Below are 17,004 nucleotides of genomic sequence, written 5' to 3'. Positions count from 1 at the left end.
ACAGGGTCTGATCTAGGAAGCCTCATGCCCCTAAGGTCATGGCCCCCATTTGAGCCCATCTCTCCTCCCTCCGCCCTCTGTGACAGTGGATTTGGGCCTCGCATCTTACCTCTCTTCTCAGTGGTGATGACCGTGGCCTCCAGAGGCTCCCCCCAGCCCTGCCTCGTCTTGGCGGACAACCTGAAGATGTATGCTGACTCTGGGGCCAGCTCGGTGGCCGTGAACTGCCTCACGGTGGCGCCGACCTCCACCGTGGTGAAGGTGTTGGGGCGGCTGCTGGCCAGGCGGTAGGCGATCTGGTAGCCTGCGGAGGGGCACAGAGGGCGTGCCGTCAGTCATGCCTTGGTGCCCAGGGAGACCCTGCACCCTGTCACCCTGTGATCTTGTCTGCGTGGAAACCAGACATTTGCTCTTCACTGATTCCTTCTTCCTCAGCAGCCCAGGAGGCTGTCGTGCTGCTGAGAGGGAATCACCCTATGGTGATGGAGGGCCCCCAGGCGAGAGGCCCATGACACTTGCTTCTGCGTATCCTTCACAGAAACAAGCTGTGGAAACAGCTTCACCTTCCCTGTGGCCATTGTCATGTGGAGAGAATGTGGCAGGGACCCGGGGCACAGCCTAGCACTCATGCTCTTCCTGACTGGACCCCTTCCCCCACCCCATCTGTGAGGGCAGCGCCTCTGATTAGAAGGTTCCTCCTTGCACCTCCTCCAGGGGCACAGCCTGCAGGGGTGGCTGGTCAGTCCCCACTGGCTGTCACATGGTTATTCACATCTCCCCTCCTTCCCTGTCTCCGCAGCCCTGCTCTGCTCCAGAGCAGCTGCTCCACTGGTTTCAATTCCAGCCCATCAGCCCAGCTGTCCTGTCCCCTTGCTCCCAACTCCCCCCAAGAAGCCTCTGTGGTATCTTGAGCTGGAGTGTCCACTTAAAATGAACCTCCTACTGTCAGAGAAGCAGGAGGGAGCTTACTAAGCAGCTTGGGAGGGCTCCCCTCGGTCTGCATGTCTCTCCAGGTTCCTTGATTATCAAGGGATTGTGGCTGATCAGCTGTTTTTAACGAACAATCCTTTCCAACCAGGCCATGTGGAGACCCCCTCAGCCCGCATCTGAACAGGCAGTGCCAACATTCAGTCCCAATCCAGGACACAGCATGCTCAGCCTCTCTTTGGGCCTATGGACAACCGCATCCAGCCGCTAAGCCCCTGTGCTGATTAAAACCAGAATGGGCAGGGTGCCATGGCATCCACAAACGTTAGTGACAGAGAAGCCGCTCAAGTCAAATGAGGGCCTCTTAGGGGGACCCACAGAGCCGAACTCTGTCCTCTGTCAGCTCTGCCTGCACACGGGCCTCCTGTGGGTGGAGGGCCACCTGCACAGATGCAACTGCTCACGTGCATGGCACAGGGAGTCAGAAGTCCAGCACAGCTCACCCGGCTGCCCTTGGTCTGCTCTGCTGCTTTGTATTCCCTCCCGCATGTTCTCAGTCCCCACTGGTCACCAGCCTTCCTGGCGTTTTCCCAGAGCTTGCACTTTGTCGCCTGTGGGAGGCCGTGAACACAATTGCACAGGGTCAGCCATACAATGTGACCTGGCATTAAGCCCCTAGCCACTGCTGGCCCTTGTCATCTGCCCTGTCCACAGGGACTGCGGTTTGCAGGCCCCTGAATCTGGGTCCCTGTGTGGCCTGCAGCTCTTGTCCTCACCAAGGCCACCCTCCATCTCTGGGCTTCCTGGGTGTGGCCCAGCAGGCCTTGGGCCTCTGGCCAGGGTTTCCTGTTCCCTCACCAATGATGGGCAGTGTGGAGGTGTCAGGCCAGATCTTCTGCCAGACCTTCCCACTCCCCCTTCCTCCCCTTCCCTAGCTGTAGGGTGGGAGTCTGGGGTTTGGGTGTGATGGAAACAAGCCTGAGCCTTCTGAGACTCCTGGACCCTCGAGTCCTGGAAATGAGGACAAGGTGGTCTCTGCAGCAGCACGATGGGATCCTCCCACTGACTCCTGGCCATCCAGACCCTTGCAAGCCCTCACAATGGTCCCACCAGGTAGCATCTGTATCCTGACTCTTCGTGAAGCAGTAAAGCTCAGAGAGGGTGTGTAGGCAGCCTCAGGTCACAGAGAAAGTAGGCAGAGAGCTGGGACTAGAGCCCTGAGTCTGGCTCTAATGCCATTACCTTCCACTGGGTCATACAATTCCTGTGCAGAGAAGACATTCACCCTGATCCTCCAGCCAAGGGGATATAATCCCTTTACCAGATCCTGGTCACGTGAGACCATGTGGCCCAGCTGCCTAAAACATGCAAGCAGCATGTCCAGGAGAAAACAGCGTACTGCGAGAGCACTTGGGCTGCAGTCCAGGCCCTGCAGTTCTTGGCTGTGTGATGGTGAGCAGGTGGCCTGCCCTCTCTGAGTCTCCTAGACTGTGTGGTGGGCAAACTGGCAGGAAGTGCCCCCCCCACCGGGAGCACTGCTGGCTGAACCCTGTGGGGGTGTTCAGGAGGGCCTGGCTCAGGCAGAGCCTGCTCCCTCTGGGTTGTCATATGATTACAAAACAATAGTGGCAGCCAGTTCTCCACCCTCCGCAGCGAGCACCTCCTCGGCTGGGTGTGCTCGTGGCCTCTTGGTCATGGCTGCAGGCCTCTCATTCTGGGGCCTCTGGTCCCCACCTGGGTGCCTATGTGGTGATGGTTCTGCAGATGCCTGAGCATGGCAGCTCTGGGCAAGGGTGGCGAGCACCAGCCCCGGGCAGCACAGGGCCATGAAGCACGGGTGTGGTTGAGCTACTCCTCTGCATCCCTGGCCACAGGTCAGCCCGGCTACGGCAGGCTTTGTGGGATCCTGGTACTGTGTGAGTTCTGCACTGAGCTGGGCGGGGCAGGCCAGGGATAAACTGCAGCTCCTCTTCTATGTGCCTTTTATCTATGGCCTCCTGCTTCCTGGGGCCAAGAACTGCCCCAGCCCCAGAGTCTGTGGCCCGCTGCCTTCTATCTGGCAACAGCCTCTCTTGTCATGGAATTCATGTGCATCTTGGAAAACTAGGCTTAAGCTGCCTTTTTAAAAAAGGCATTACAATATTACATTAAAATGTTACTTTTTGAACCATGTTATATTCTTATGGCTCAAATGTAATACTGACCCAATACAAGTAGTCTGAGGCAAATCTTGTGCACCAGGCCTGAGACTCCCAGGCCCCTCTGCTAAGGCAAGACTGCTGCTTTCCTCTGGTGGGAGTCTGAGAATGCAGGAGCAGCAGTGTTTAGAGGGGGGGTGTTGTTTATGCACATGGTGACACCCTGTCCTACACCTTGCTTTTCTCACTAGCATCTCTATGCTGGGCATTTGCTTCATCAGATGTGTGAACTCTTCTGCAGGTTCCTTGTCTGTGTCGGTTCTTCTAGAACTTACCCGTGATGGCTATAGTTTATGCAATTTACTCTGTCTTCTAATTTTTCCACAGCATCTATGACTCCTCACTGAATGATGGTGAGGCCAACATGCCTCCCTTCTCTGGCTTGCCTGTCACAACTTTGAGTACCCGTATTCTTTTATGTGCCTTTTGTTTCTGTTTTCTTATTTACTAACTCTAACCTCTATCTTCTGTTGCTTACCTACTGCTATGAAAGTTATGTAAATGAATGTTCTTACACTGCCCCTAACCTCAACAGATCAGCCTCCAGCTTTTATGAGCCATATTATTATTTTTCTGTTGTTGCGGTTCACAGTGGGACCGTGGGTGAACAGCCATGCCCATTCAGCAGATTTAGAGTGGCATGTGGAAGAGATCAGTGCTTGGGTGGAAGTCAGCTAGTCCCAGGGCAGTGCCATCTGCATGGGGATGTGGCTCATATGCAGAGACTGAAGCAAGCCTCACATAGGACTGGGGTCAGGCAGCAGTCCTATAATGACCCCCATTTCCACCTGATTGCTGGAGTAAAGTCAGTCTGCATTCCTGCAAGGAGCCGGTGACCACTGTCACTGTCACATGCATATTCCTAAAGAAAGAAGCTAAGGAAAGATATTCTGTAAAGGCAAACCAAGCTTCCTAATCAGGCCTAAAGGCTGCACTGGCAGATGAAGACATTAGCAATAAGAATGTGACCAAGCACAATATTTTGAATACCTCAAGGACAGGGTGTGACCCAGTGTGAGTTCAGTCTTTTGAATACCCTTGCTAGTGATGAGGCGATACCAATCATCTCCCAAGAGGCAGAAATTAACTTTGCATTAAACACAGGTGACGCATGTATGTCTGGGACTTGGGTCCTGCCTCTGTGCACAACAGATTTCCGGGTAGGATGAGCTGAATGGGCTTCTTCTCCAGGGTGTGAGACAGTGTACCTGCACCTGGGAGAGCCAGGAGATGCAGCGATTATCTGACCACACGCTCCTCAGTGTCTGGAAACATCAGCCACCTGGCCACTGGTGCTCAGCTAATGCGAAAGGGCATGCTGATGCCCGTGACCGCGTGGCCCTTGTAGGCCCACCATCCTGCGTGAGTCTCCATAGTCAGCTCTTCACATTTTGAAGGGTCACATTTAGGACTGTCACTAATTCAAGCTGATGTTCACCCTGTCAGTTCTAATCATGAGGGACGGTGGAGACGGCAGTGGTCATTGTCGTTCATTCCTTACCATTCCATCTCTGCACAGACGACCCTCCTGTTAGAGCTAAACATCCTGGGATGGCGTTAAGACTGGAGTCAAAGGCTCATCTTGGTGGATGACAGCATTTGAGGGTCAGACAGGAACCAGTCCCTGGAAGCCCTCTTTCTTGGCCCTGCTGGTCTGGGTCGACCTTCTGCCAGCAACTCCACCTCTGCCCTCCCGTCTGCCTCCAGCGCACAACCCGAGGGACCCTGACCTTGCCTCCGTCCCAGCCTGTGGGGGCCCCCTTTGTGCACTTTGCATCTGTGTGGCTGCATTCACTCCCGCACCCCCATGGCCTGCCCTGCCTCACCTGGCCTGGGAGGGCAGCTGGAGGACATGCTGCCCTGTGTTCTCAGGCTTTCTTGTGTGGGCTCCTCTGTGTGTCTCAGGAGCCCCCAGCTGCACGGCAGGTGTGCACGGCAGCCTACAGCCCCAGAGTGCCTCTCAGCTTCTCATGTCTAGCTACTGAAGGGGAGCAGGATGTGCTGCCCTGAAGCATGCCACTTTTGTGCATTGATTATTCTGAATTAAGTTACTTAAGAAACAGCCAGTGCAAGAAAGACGCTCCGACCTCCTCTGCCCCCTGAAAGCAGGAGATCAGTCTCCCCTGGGAAAGGTGCCGTCCCTGCATCAGGAGGGGGAGAGACACCCTTATGATCAGAGACGGAATCTAGGGCCCAGGAGGATGCGGGAACAAACCCGTTTCCGTTGCACCGATTTACTACCCCAGCCAAAGCCCTCTCCTCATCAGTCCTTCACAGATTTATTGTTTCTTTGTTTAAAGGGAATAAAAGCTGCCTGCTTTGATCACCTCTTTGAGCATCATATCACTGGGGCTCCCATTTGCAAGAAATTAAATGTTTTTCTCTGTTAATCTGTCTAATGCCAACTTGATCATTAGGCCAGCCTAGAGCTTAGAAGGGAGGGAGGGAACCGTTTCCCACCCCTGTGCCAGGAATGACGGAAACAGCTAGTCCTGCTGACCAGGCCTCTGTATTTTCGGCCTGTGACCTGGTCACATTTACACCTTTGACTGCCCTTGGGCAGGTGTCAGCTTCCGTCTGTGCTGGGGATGGGGAGGGGACACAGTTAGCAGGACACAGCTGGGGGGCTTTGCCTTTGGAGCCCCCCTATTTTCTGTAGCTCCTTCCTTCTCTAAAGTGATAGGATTCTGATGACTTGAAGGAAAGGAGGCAAAAGAGAAAACAGTTTGTCTGCCCAACAGGGTATTTTCCAGGTGACTGTGACAGAGTGGGAGAGACCGCCCAGCATCTGGACTCAGAGGTGGCTTGGGGCACCCACTCAAGCAAAGCCAGGCTCCATGGGTGCTGGTCCCATCTGGAGAGGACACGCTGCTTGGGACACGGCCAGAGAAACCCGGGCCTGGAAGAGCCCTGGGGCACCTGTGTCTGGAGGGAGCCAGGCGAGGGTGTCCAAGTTGCACAGCAGGGCCTGGAGCCAAGGGCACTGAATGGGAGAGGAGGAGACACAAGCACCACCAGGAGTGGCTGGCAGATTGCAGCCCAGTCTGCTGAGCCTGGCCAGCCATGGTGCCACCCCGAGGGCTGGGATGCTGTGGAAGGGAGTGCACCAGATCAGCAGGGACACCGTGAATGCCTTGCTCTGCGGGCTCACCCTGGATTGCTGTTGGCTGAGCTTGCTGGGAGATGAGCCCTGGGCCGGCTACCAGGGCGGCATGGAGAGGGGCCTGGGGGCCACCCCAAGCTGTGTCCCGCAGGGGACTCCAGGGCCAGTGGAGGGGTTCTGGCCTGTCCCCAGCTCCCCCATGCCAGCCCACTCACAGGGAGCCCTCAGGCACAGGCACAGGTGCTGGCCCCCTGGATGCTGTGGGACAGGCTGGGATGCATGCCAGGGCGTTTGGAGGGGATGTGCACACAGCCCCCACATGAAGTGGCCTCACCCTCCAGGCAGCCCTGTTACCAAAGGGCCTTTTTTGGGTAATCATGCTTATGAATTTGAAACAAAACTGATTTTACTATAAATACAGGTTTTTCATTCTGCTCTCTTCTTACCATGTATTAAAACCATTTTTTTCTCATTGAGAAACATGAGTTTTAATGACCGTGTATCATTCTACTGCATGGGCCTGCTGCTTAAGGTGTGCCTGGGGCTCTGCAGGAATAGGGGTGTTTGCAACAGGGCTGCCGAGTCCGCTGACCCTTGGCCTCTGCCACTGTCGTGTGGAGATGATGCCCAGCTCTCACAGCCATGGGATGACCGGTGGGTAATATATGTCATTTACAAAGCCCAAAGCCATTTGTTGTAATTGCAGGAAATCTGGATTATTATTTCCATGTCTGCTCCAGTTCCCACACTGAGCTACTGGGAGATAATTCCTCAGCCTGGTGGTTATATTTGTATCTTCCTACTATTTGCCCTAAAACAAGGGTAATATCTTCTAGTCCTTTTTCTGGGGTCTGTTGAACATAAAGATTAATACACATCTTACCTTGATGTGTTTTTAAAATGCCCTGGGCTCAATGAACAATAGAAGAGAGGCATTTTTGGACAGAAATGGCAAAAAGCAACAGCTGAGTACTAGCTCTTGCATTTTTAGAGACAAATGACAGTGTTAAGAGATAAGAGCCTCTCTGTGGAGAGGCTAGTCATTTAAGTGTGGTTACAGCAGGATCAGAAACTATGGAGAGCTTTCAGCATTTAGGCCTTCCTTTGGGGGATACCCCAGCCAGATGGTTGGCCACAGCCTGACAGGCAGCACGGTTTCGGAGGGCTGTGTACACACGCTGTAGGTAGTCACAAGCCTTTTATGGGCAGACGAAGGGCATCAGGCTGGGAGTTGCCTGTTCAGTGATACAGCAGCGGGGCCACATCTGCAGGGCCCTGGTGCTCAGGTTCCCAAAGCCAAGGCCACCCCTGCGGCATGTGCTGCTGACTGCTGGCAGTGAGTGCTGATGGACCCAACACCCAGGGCTTGGGCAGAGAACCCACAGCAGCTGAACAACCCTGGGAGGCCCACGCCAGCCTAGCCCAGATGCTGTGTGGCTTGTTGGTTTTATGGCTTATCCATTTGAGGGCTGGGTGGATCAAATGCAGTAGTGGATCAAAACTGTGCATTTGCAAACATGGATTCCATCCAGATGTGCTCCTAATTCTCAGCAGAGTCCTTGCACACCCTTTTGTAATAAGCTAAAGGTAAATGTTAGGCCCTCGGTAGGCAGGAAGACTTCTAACCTGGTGGGGTGGAGGAAGGTTCTGGCAGGTCTGGCGGGTCTGGTCAGGGAGGACCCGTGGGTTTGAAGCGCACATGCATCAGGTTAGCTTAACTGCACTAAAGGGAGTGTGGGGGACATGGCTGGCGAGGAAGGGGTGGCTATCCTCAGTCGGCTTGCACCGCATCCCCCAAAGGAAGGCCTAAATGCTGAAAGCTCTCTGTAGCAAAATATTTACGTAAATAAGCAAGTGTTTTTCCCTGTGGGAGCCTGCCAGTGTTTCATGCTGTTAATCTTTTTTGGAAATGCAAGAACATGTTTTGATACAGATTACAAAAGTGTGAGCTGCAGAGGTGTTTATATACTCGGAAGGCTGTGCTGTTGGAGTGGGAACATTGATTCAAGGTCTCTGGATATAGAGTGAGTCTTGCAAAAAGATGTTTCCTTTCTCCTCCATGAACACCCATCTGAATCTTCAGAAATTGTTTTCCCATCTTTCCCACAGCATGTACAATTTGGTGTGCAAGCTATAATAATATCCAGGTGACAGGTTACCCAAACAATATTTGTTACAGTTACAACAGACAGCTGTTACAACAGTAGCTGCTCAAATGGGGTGCTGTTTGCATTAAAGGCAGACACATCCCTGTCCTGTCATCTGTGTCGCCATGGTTGGAAGGCTCAAAGTATTTAAATACTACCCTCTCCTTACCTGGGTTTTTGTGATTTTCAGTGACCACCCCCAGGGACTGCAGATTAAAACCCAAACTTCTCAGCACACCTTAGGAGCTTCCTATAATGTAGCCACAGCTGCCTTTCTAGGTTTTTCTTCCTGTCTGATGAGCATGAGCCCTTCGTTCCAGCAACCAGGGTGATGGAGAACAAATCGATGCCACACACCACTGGTGAATGCAAAGCAAATACTCCACTGGACTGAGTCCTGCAGGGATACAGAGGGGATTTCTCTGGTCCAGGAGAAATCACGGGCTGTTCAGTACCCAATATTCAGGCGAAGTTAGATCCTGGGGCAGGGGAAGCTGGTGTGGCTGCGGGGCCTTTCCTCTCTGTGTCTGCCTTACCCTTTCTGATGTGAAGAGGCTGAACCTGGTGCAGCCCGGCCCCGGTGCCAGCATCTGCATGTGATAACACGGTGCCTGGTGTGGACATGGTGTCCAGGGAGTACTTGATGGCTGGATTGCCAAGTCTGGGTGGAAAGGGAGTGAGGAATGGATGGAAGTAGGACAGCCCTGTTGGGGAAACTGGGTGCATGTTGCACACCAGCCTAAGAAGGCTGGGCTGCATCTGAGACCAACTGTGTGATCTGAGAGGTGTCTATGATCGCTTCTTAGCTCACAGAGGCATATTCAGCTGCTTATTGTGATTTTACTAGCAAGAACCTGCTGTTCCAAAGGTCACCTAATTCAGACACTGTATTCATAGGAAAATACTTCTATCAGGCAATTCCAGGAATTGCATCAAGGCAGAGTCACACTGAGGAGGGCCACAGCCTTCCCCTGCAGGAGACTTAGAGAGCCCCAGGCCCTATCTCAATGAAGCAGGAAATTGGTAAACATTTGCCTTTCCTCTTGCCCTTCCTGTGGCTGCCAGTTACTCCCTAAAAGACAAATCCAGTCATGTCGCTCTCCTGCTCAAAGTCCTGTGTGACTCCCTACAGACCTCAGCACAGATTTTCAAAACACTTTTTTAAATGAACCAAGTCCTTTTTTAAAGCAAATCTTAGAGTCCCAATATCTCAAGCAGGTTTAAGTGGTGAATTTGCTGCTGATGTGTGAGCCCAGGTTGATAATTTTGCTGTAAACCTAGAACACATCTGTGTATTTGGGGGTCTGCTATGGGCTGGAGTTAAGTAAAGGCTGCATCTGAGTGCCGAGCTGCATCTGGGGAACACACCATGCCTGGTACTTTTGCCTTTAAATGCACAATTTATAAAGTCTGGGCCTCTGGGCCACTTCCTCCAGGGTGTAGCAGGGCACTCCCACAAGTTCACAGCCTGCCCTAGCCTTGGATATTTCTGCGCTCCCACCAGCAAAAGATACTCTGATCTGGCTGCGTGGACAGCCCCCTTCCCTTCCCAAGGCTGTGGAAACCACTTATCCGCAGGACCCAGCAGCATAGCAGCCTGCCTTTCCTACCTCAGGACCCCGGCTGGAAGGGGCTGTCTGCGGGGCATTCGGCAAAGCCTCTCTTGCAGGGCCCATCACACCATGTTGTTGCCTGGGTCTCTCCCACGTGGTGTGCGGGCCTCTTGAGGAGGGGCCCCTCTTACTCCCTACTATGCACATGACACCCTCCATCATGGTGAAACGGCGAATAAATAAAGGAGCTCATGATTTTTTTAGATATACTGCTTTTGGGGAACTAGGAAAAATTAAGGTTATTCATCAATGTTATCAGAATGAATGAAAAGTTAAAAGCAAACCATTTCCCTGGGAACTAAGGCTACAATTCACCCTGGACTTAAAAGGATTAGGTAAGGGAGGAGCCAAGATGGTGGCGTGAGTAGTACAGCGGAAATTTCCTCCCAAAAACATATATATTTTTGAAAATACAACCAATACAACTATCCCTAAAAGAGAGACCAGAAGATACAGGGCAACAGCCAGGCTACATCTACACCTGCGAGAACCCAGCGCCTCGCGAAGGGGGTAAGATACAAGCCGCGGCCGGGTAGGACCTGAGGTTCCTCACCCCAGCTCCTGGTGGGAGGAGAGGAGTCAGCAGGGAGGGAGAAGGAGCCCAGGACTGCTAAATACCCAGACCTAGCCATCTGCACTGGGAGCACAGACGCACAGTGGATACTAGGGAAATGGGACAGTAAGACCTGTGAGTGGGTCCCCGCAGCCAGCGCCCCTGGGACAAAGAAAAGCAAGTGCTTTCTGAACGTCTTAAAGGGACAGGGACCCCACAGCTGGATGGAGGCATCCCAGGACACTCAGCCCAGCAGCTGGGAATCCCTCACGCCTGGGCAACAGTGCAGCTCAGAGGCCCCTCATGGCGATAAATAGCCTCCCACCCATTCCCCCTCTGGTGCAGCCCCAACATAGCAGAGCAGCAGCCTGAGGCTGGCCATGCCCACAGCAACTGTGCACAGTTTCACAACGGCCGGGCAAGAATCAGAGACCTAGTCCGTGCTCAGCTGCCCAGTAAAAGCCGCTAGGGGTCACCATTCTCCCAGGAAAGGAAGGCCAGGAGCAAGTGGAAAGGGTCTTGGTTCTCCCAGCTGACAAACGCGCCAACGGCTTACGACTACCTCTATCGCCATGAAAAGGCAGAAGAATTTGATACAGACTAGACTAACCCAGACATCCTCCCCTGAGAGGGAATCTGAGGAGATAGATTTAACCAATCTTCCTGAAAAAGAATTCAAAATTAAGTTCATAACCATGCTGATGGACTTGCAGAGAAATATGCAAGAGCTAAGGAGGGAGAACACAGAAATAAATCAATCTCTGGAAGGACTTAAAAGCAGAATGGGGGGGAGCCAAGATGGCGGCGTGAGTAGAGCAGTGGAAATCTCCTCCCAAAAACACATAGAGCTATGAAAATATAACAAAGAAAAATCTTCCTAAAATAGAGACCACAGGACACAGGACAACATCCAGACCACATCCACACCTGCAAGAACCCAGCGCCTTGTGAAGGGGGTAAGATACAAGCCCCAGCCCGGCGGGACCCGAGCGCCCCTCCCCCCGGCTCCCGGTGGGTGGAGAGAAACCGGAGCAGTTTTTTTTTTTGGCGAGCGCTTTTTGGAAGCCTTAGAGGGACGGGCCCCCGTTGCTGGGGAGGCAGGGTGGCGGGACCGGTGAGGAGGTGCCTGGGAACGGCGCCGGAGGACAAAGAATATCCCGCGTTTCTCCCTGCGAGACCTGGGGGCGGGTGCCTGAGACCGGTTCCTGAGGACGGAGGAGGTCGCGCGTTTTTCCCCTTTTTTTTTTTTCTTTTTGGCAAGCGCTTTTTGGAAGCCTTGAAGGGACGGGGACCCCAGTGCTAGGGAGGCACGGTGGCGGGACTGGTGAGCGGGTGGCTGGGACCGGCGCCTGAGGACAAAGAATATCCCCCGTTTTTCCCTGCGGGACCGGTGGGCGGGTGCCTGAGACCGGCACTTGAGGACAGAGGAAATCGCGCGTTTTTCCCCTTTTTTTTCTCTCTTTTCTGCGAGTGCTTTTTGGAAGCCTAAAAGGGACAGGGACCCCGGTGCTAGGGAGGCAGGGCGGCGGGACTGGTGAGCGGGTGCCTGGGACCGGCACCTGAGGACAAAGAATATCCCGCATTTTTCCCTGTGGGACCGGTGGGTGGGTGCCTGAGACCAGCACCTGAGGACGGAAGAAATCGCGCGTTTTTCCCCTTTTTTTTTCTCTCTTTTTGCCAAGTGCTTTTTGGAAGCCTTGAAGGGACAGGGACCCCGGTGCTAGGGAGGCAGGGCGGCGGGACTGGTGAGCGGGTGCGTGGGACCAGTGCCTGAGGACCAAGAATATTGAGCGTTCCTTCCCTGCGGGACCGGTGGGTGGGTGCTTTTTGGAAGCCTTGAAAGGACAGGGACCCTGGTGCTAGGGAGACAGGGCAGCAGGACCAGTGCGCAGGTGCCTGGGACCGGCACCTGAGGAAAAAAAAAAAAAAAATCGCGTGTTTTTTCTTTTTTTTTTCCTTTCTGTTCCCTCTCTCATTGTTGCTGTTGTTGTTTTGGTTTGGAGAGTGCTTTTTGGAAATCTTAAAGGGGCAGGACAGGTCACTTAGACCAGAAGCAGGGAATCTGGGGATCTCTGGGCACTCTAACCCCCTGGGCAGCAGGGAGCACAGAGGCCCCTTACGGAGATAAATAGTCTCCTGGCTGCTCCCCCTCTAACGGGGCTCCACCATTTTGGAGGAACAGCCCCAGCCAGGCCAAGCCCACAGCAACAGTGGAGATAAACCCCAAAGCAACTGGGCAGGAAGCAGAAGCCCTGTCTGCGCACAGCTGCCCAGCACAAGCCACTAGAGGTCGCTATTCTCCCAGGAAAAGGCTACAAACCAACAAGAAGGGAAGCTCTTCCAGCGGTCACTTGTACCAGCTCTGCAGACTATCTCTATCACCATGAAAAGGCAAAACTACAGGCAGACAAAGATCACAGAGACAACACCTGAGAAGGAGACAGACCTAACTAGTCCTCCTGAAAAAGAATTCAAAATAAAAATCATGAACATGCTGACAGAGATGCAGAAAAAAATGCAAGAGCAATGGGATGAGATGCAGAGAAAAATGCAAGAGCAGTGGGATGAGATGCAGAGAAAAATGCAAGAGCAGTGGGATGAAGTCCGGAAGGAGATCACAGATGTCAGGAAAGAGATCACAGAAGTGAAACAATCCCTGGAAGGATTTATAAGCAGAATGGATAAGATGCAAGAGGCCATTGAAGGAATAGAAGCCAGAGAACAGGAACGTATAGAAGCTGACATAGAGAGAGATAAAAGGATCTCCAGGAATGAAACAACACTAAGAGAAATATGTGACCAATACAAAAGGAAAAACATTCGTATTATAGGGATACCAGAAGAGGAAGAAAGAGGAAAAGGGATAGAAAGTGTCTTTGAAGAAATAATTGCTGAAAACTTCCCCAAACTGGGGGAGGAAATAATCGAACAGACCATGGAATTATACAGAACCCCCAACAGAAAGGATCCAAGGAGGACAACACCAAGACACATAATAATTAAAATGGCAAGGATCAAGGACAAGGAAAGAGTTTTAAAGGCAGCTAGAGAGAAAAAGGTCACCTATAAAGGAAAACCAATCAGGCTAACATCAGACTTCTCAACAGAAACCCTACAGGCCAGAAGAGAATGGCATGATATACTTAATGCAATGAAACAGAAGGGCCTTGAACCAAGGATACTGTATCCAGCACGACTATCATTTAAATATGATGGTGGGATCAAACAATTCCCAGATAAGCAAAAGCTGAGGGAATTTGCTTCCCACAAACCACCTCTACAGGGCATCCTACAGGGACTGCTCTAGATGGGAGCACCCCTAAAAAGAGCACAGAACAAAACACACAACATATGAAGAAGGGAGGAGGAGGAATAAGAAGGGAGAGAAGAAAAGACTCTCCAGACAGTGTATATAACAGCTCAATAAGCGAGCTAAGTTAGGCAGTAAGATACTAAAGAAGCTAACCTTGAACCTTTGGTAACCACGAATCTAAAGCCTGCAATGGCAATAAGTACATATCTTTCAATAGTCACCCTAAATGTAAATGGACTTAATGCACCAATCAAAAGACATAGAGTAATAGAATGGATAAAAAAGCAAGACCCATCTATATGCTGCTTACAAGAAACTCACCTTAAACCCAAAGATAAGCATAGACTAAAAGTCAAGGGATGGAAAAACATATTTCAGGCAAACAACAGTGAGAAGAAAGCAGGGGTTGCAGTACTAATATCAGACAAAATAGACTTCAAAACAAAGAAAGTAACAAGAGATAAAGAAGGCCACTACATAAAGATAAAGGGCTTAGTCCAACAAGAGGATATAACCATTCTAAATATATATGCACCCAATACAGGAGCACCAGCATATGTGAAGCAAATACTAACAGAACTAAAGAGGGAAATAGACTGCAATGCATTCATTGTAGGAGACTTCAACACACCACTCACCCCAAAGGATAGATCCACCGGGCAGAAAATAAGTAAAGACACACAGGCACTGAACAACACACTAGAACAGATGGACCTAATAGGCATCTATAGAACTTTACATCCAAAAGCAACAGGATATACATTCTTCTCAAGTGCACATGGAACATTCTCCAGAATAGACCACATACTAGCTCACAAAAAGAGCCTCAGTAAATTCCACAATATTGAAATTCTACCAACCAATTTTTCAGACCACAAAGGTATGAAAGTAGAAATAAATTCTACAAAGAAAACAAAAAGGCTCACAAACACATGGAGGCTTAACAACATGCTACTAAATAATCAATGGATCAATGAACAAATCAAAATAGAGATCAAGGAATATATAGAAACAAATGACAACAACAACACTAAGCCCCAACTTCTGTGGGATGCAGCGAAAGCAGTCTTAAGAGGAAAGTATATAGCAATCCAGGCACACTTGAAGAAGGAAGAACAATCCCAAATGAATAGTCTAACATCACAATTATTAAAACTGGAAAAAGAAGAACAAATGAGGCCTAAAGTCAGCAGAAGGAGGGACATAATAAAGATCAGAGAAGAAATAAACAAAATTGAGAAGAATAAAACAATAGCAAAAATCAACGAAACCAAGAGCTGGTTCTTTGAGAAAATAAACAAAATAGATAAGCCTCTAGCCCAACTTATTAAGAGAAAAAGAGAGTCAACACAAATCAACATAATCAGAAATGAGAATGGAAAAATCACGACAGACTCCACAGAAATACAAAGAATTATTAAAGACTACTATGAAAACCTATATGCCAACAAGCTGGAAAACCTAGAAGAAATGGACAACTTCCTAGAAAAATACAACCTCCCAAGACTGACCAAGGAAGAAACACAAAAGTTAAACAAACCAATTACAAGCAAAGAAATTGAAACAGTAATCAAAAAACTACCCAAGAACAAAACCCCGGGGCCGGACGGATTTACCTCGGAATTTTATCAGACACACAGAGAAGACATAATACCCATTCTCCTTAAAGTGTTCCACAAAATAGAAGAAGAGGGAATACTCCCAAACTCATTCTATGAAGCCAACATCACCCTAATACCAAAACCAGGAAAAGACCCCACCAAAAAAGAAAATTACAGACCAATATCCCTGATGAACGTAGATGCAAAAATACTCAATAAAATATTAGCAAACAGAATTCAACAGTATATCAAAAGGATCATACACCATGACCAAGTGGGGTTCATCCCAGGGATGCAAGGATGGTACAACATTCGAAAATCCATCAACATCATCCACCACATCAACAAAAAGAAAGACAAAAACCACATGATCATCTCCATAGATGCTGAAAAAGCATTTGACAAAATTCAACATCCATTCATGATAAAAACTCTCAGCAAAATGGGAATAGAGGGCAAGTACCTCAACATAATAAAGGCCATATATGATAAACCCACAGCCAGCATTATACTGAACAGCGAGAAGCTGAAAGCATTTCCACTGAGATCGGGAACCAGACAGGGATGCCCACTCTCCCCACTGTTATTTAACATAGTACTGGAGGTCCTAGCCACGGCAATCAGACAAAACAAAGAAATACAAGGAATCCAGATTGGTAAAGAAGAAGTTAAACTGTCACTATTTGCAGATGATATGATACTGTACATAAAAAACCCTAAAGACTCCACTCCAAAACTACTAGAACTGATATCGGAATACAGCAAAGTTGCAGGATACAAAATCAACACACAGAAATCTGTAGCTTTCCTATACACTAACAACGAATCAATAGAAAGAGAAATCAGGAAAACAATTCCATTCACCATTGCATCAAAAAGAATAAAATACCTAGGAATAAACCTAACCAAGGAAGTGAAAGACTTATACTCTGAAAACTACAAGTCACTCTTAAGAGAAATTAAAGGGGACACTAATAAATGGAAACTCATCCCATGCTCATGGCTAGGAAGAATTAATATCGTCAAAATGGCCATCCTGCCGAAAGCAATATACAAATTTGATGCAATCCCTCTCAAATTACCAGCAACATTCTTCAATGAATTGGAACAAATAATTCAAAAATTCATATGGAAACACCAAAGACCCCGAATAGCCAAAGCAATCCTGAAAAAGAAGAATAAAGTAGGGGGGATCTCACTCCCCAACTTCAAGCTCTACTACAAAGCCATAGTAATCAAGACAATTTGGTACTGGCACAAGAACAGAGCCACAGACCAGTGGAACAGATTAGAGACCCCAGAAATTAACCCAAACATATATGGTCAATTAATATTTGATAAAGGAGCCATGGACATACAATGGCAAAATGACAGTCTCTTCAACAGATGGTGCTGGCAAAACTGGACAGCTACATGTAGGAGAATGAAACTGGACCATTGTCTAACCCCATATACAAAGGTAAACTCAAAATGGATCAAAGACCTGAATGTAAGTCACGAAACCATTAAACTCTTGGAAAAAAACATAGGCAAAAACCTCTTAGACATA

The 17,004-nt window shown here is 49.8% G+C and overlaps 1 protein-coding gene across 11 annotated transcripts in view; it reads right to left on the bottom strand.

Annotated features, from left to right (window-relative positions):
• SDK1 (sidekick cell adhesion molecule 1) overlaps nucleotides 1-17,004 on the bottom strand; it is a 1,045,458-nt gene that overhangs the window by 68,750 nt on the left and 959,704 nt on the right. For all 11 annotated transcript variants that reach the window (XR_012122096.1, XR_012122097.1, XR_012122095.1 and 8 more), the window contains one exon: nucleotides 110-304. Coding sequence is in view for 7 of the 11 variants with exons in the window: in XM_037008170.2 (XP_036864065.1) it covers nucleotides 110-304 (195 nt within the window). In the remaining 4 variants the exon portion in view is untranslated. The remainder of the gene's footprint in view (nucleotides 1-109; nucleotides 305-17,004) is intronic.

The sequence above is a fragment of the Manis javanica genome, chromosome 10 (genome assembly GCF_040802235.1).
Source record: "Manis javanica isolate MJ-LG chromosome 10, MJ_LKY, whole genome shotgun sequence".
NCBI lineage: Eukaryota > Metazoa > Chordata > Mammalia > Pholidota > Manidae > Manis > Manis javanica.
This window is presented reverse-complemented; position numbering and strand designations above follow the sequence as displayed.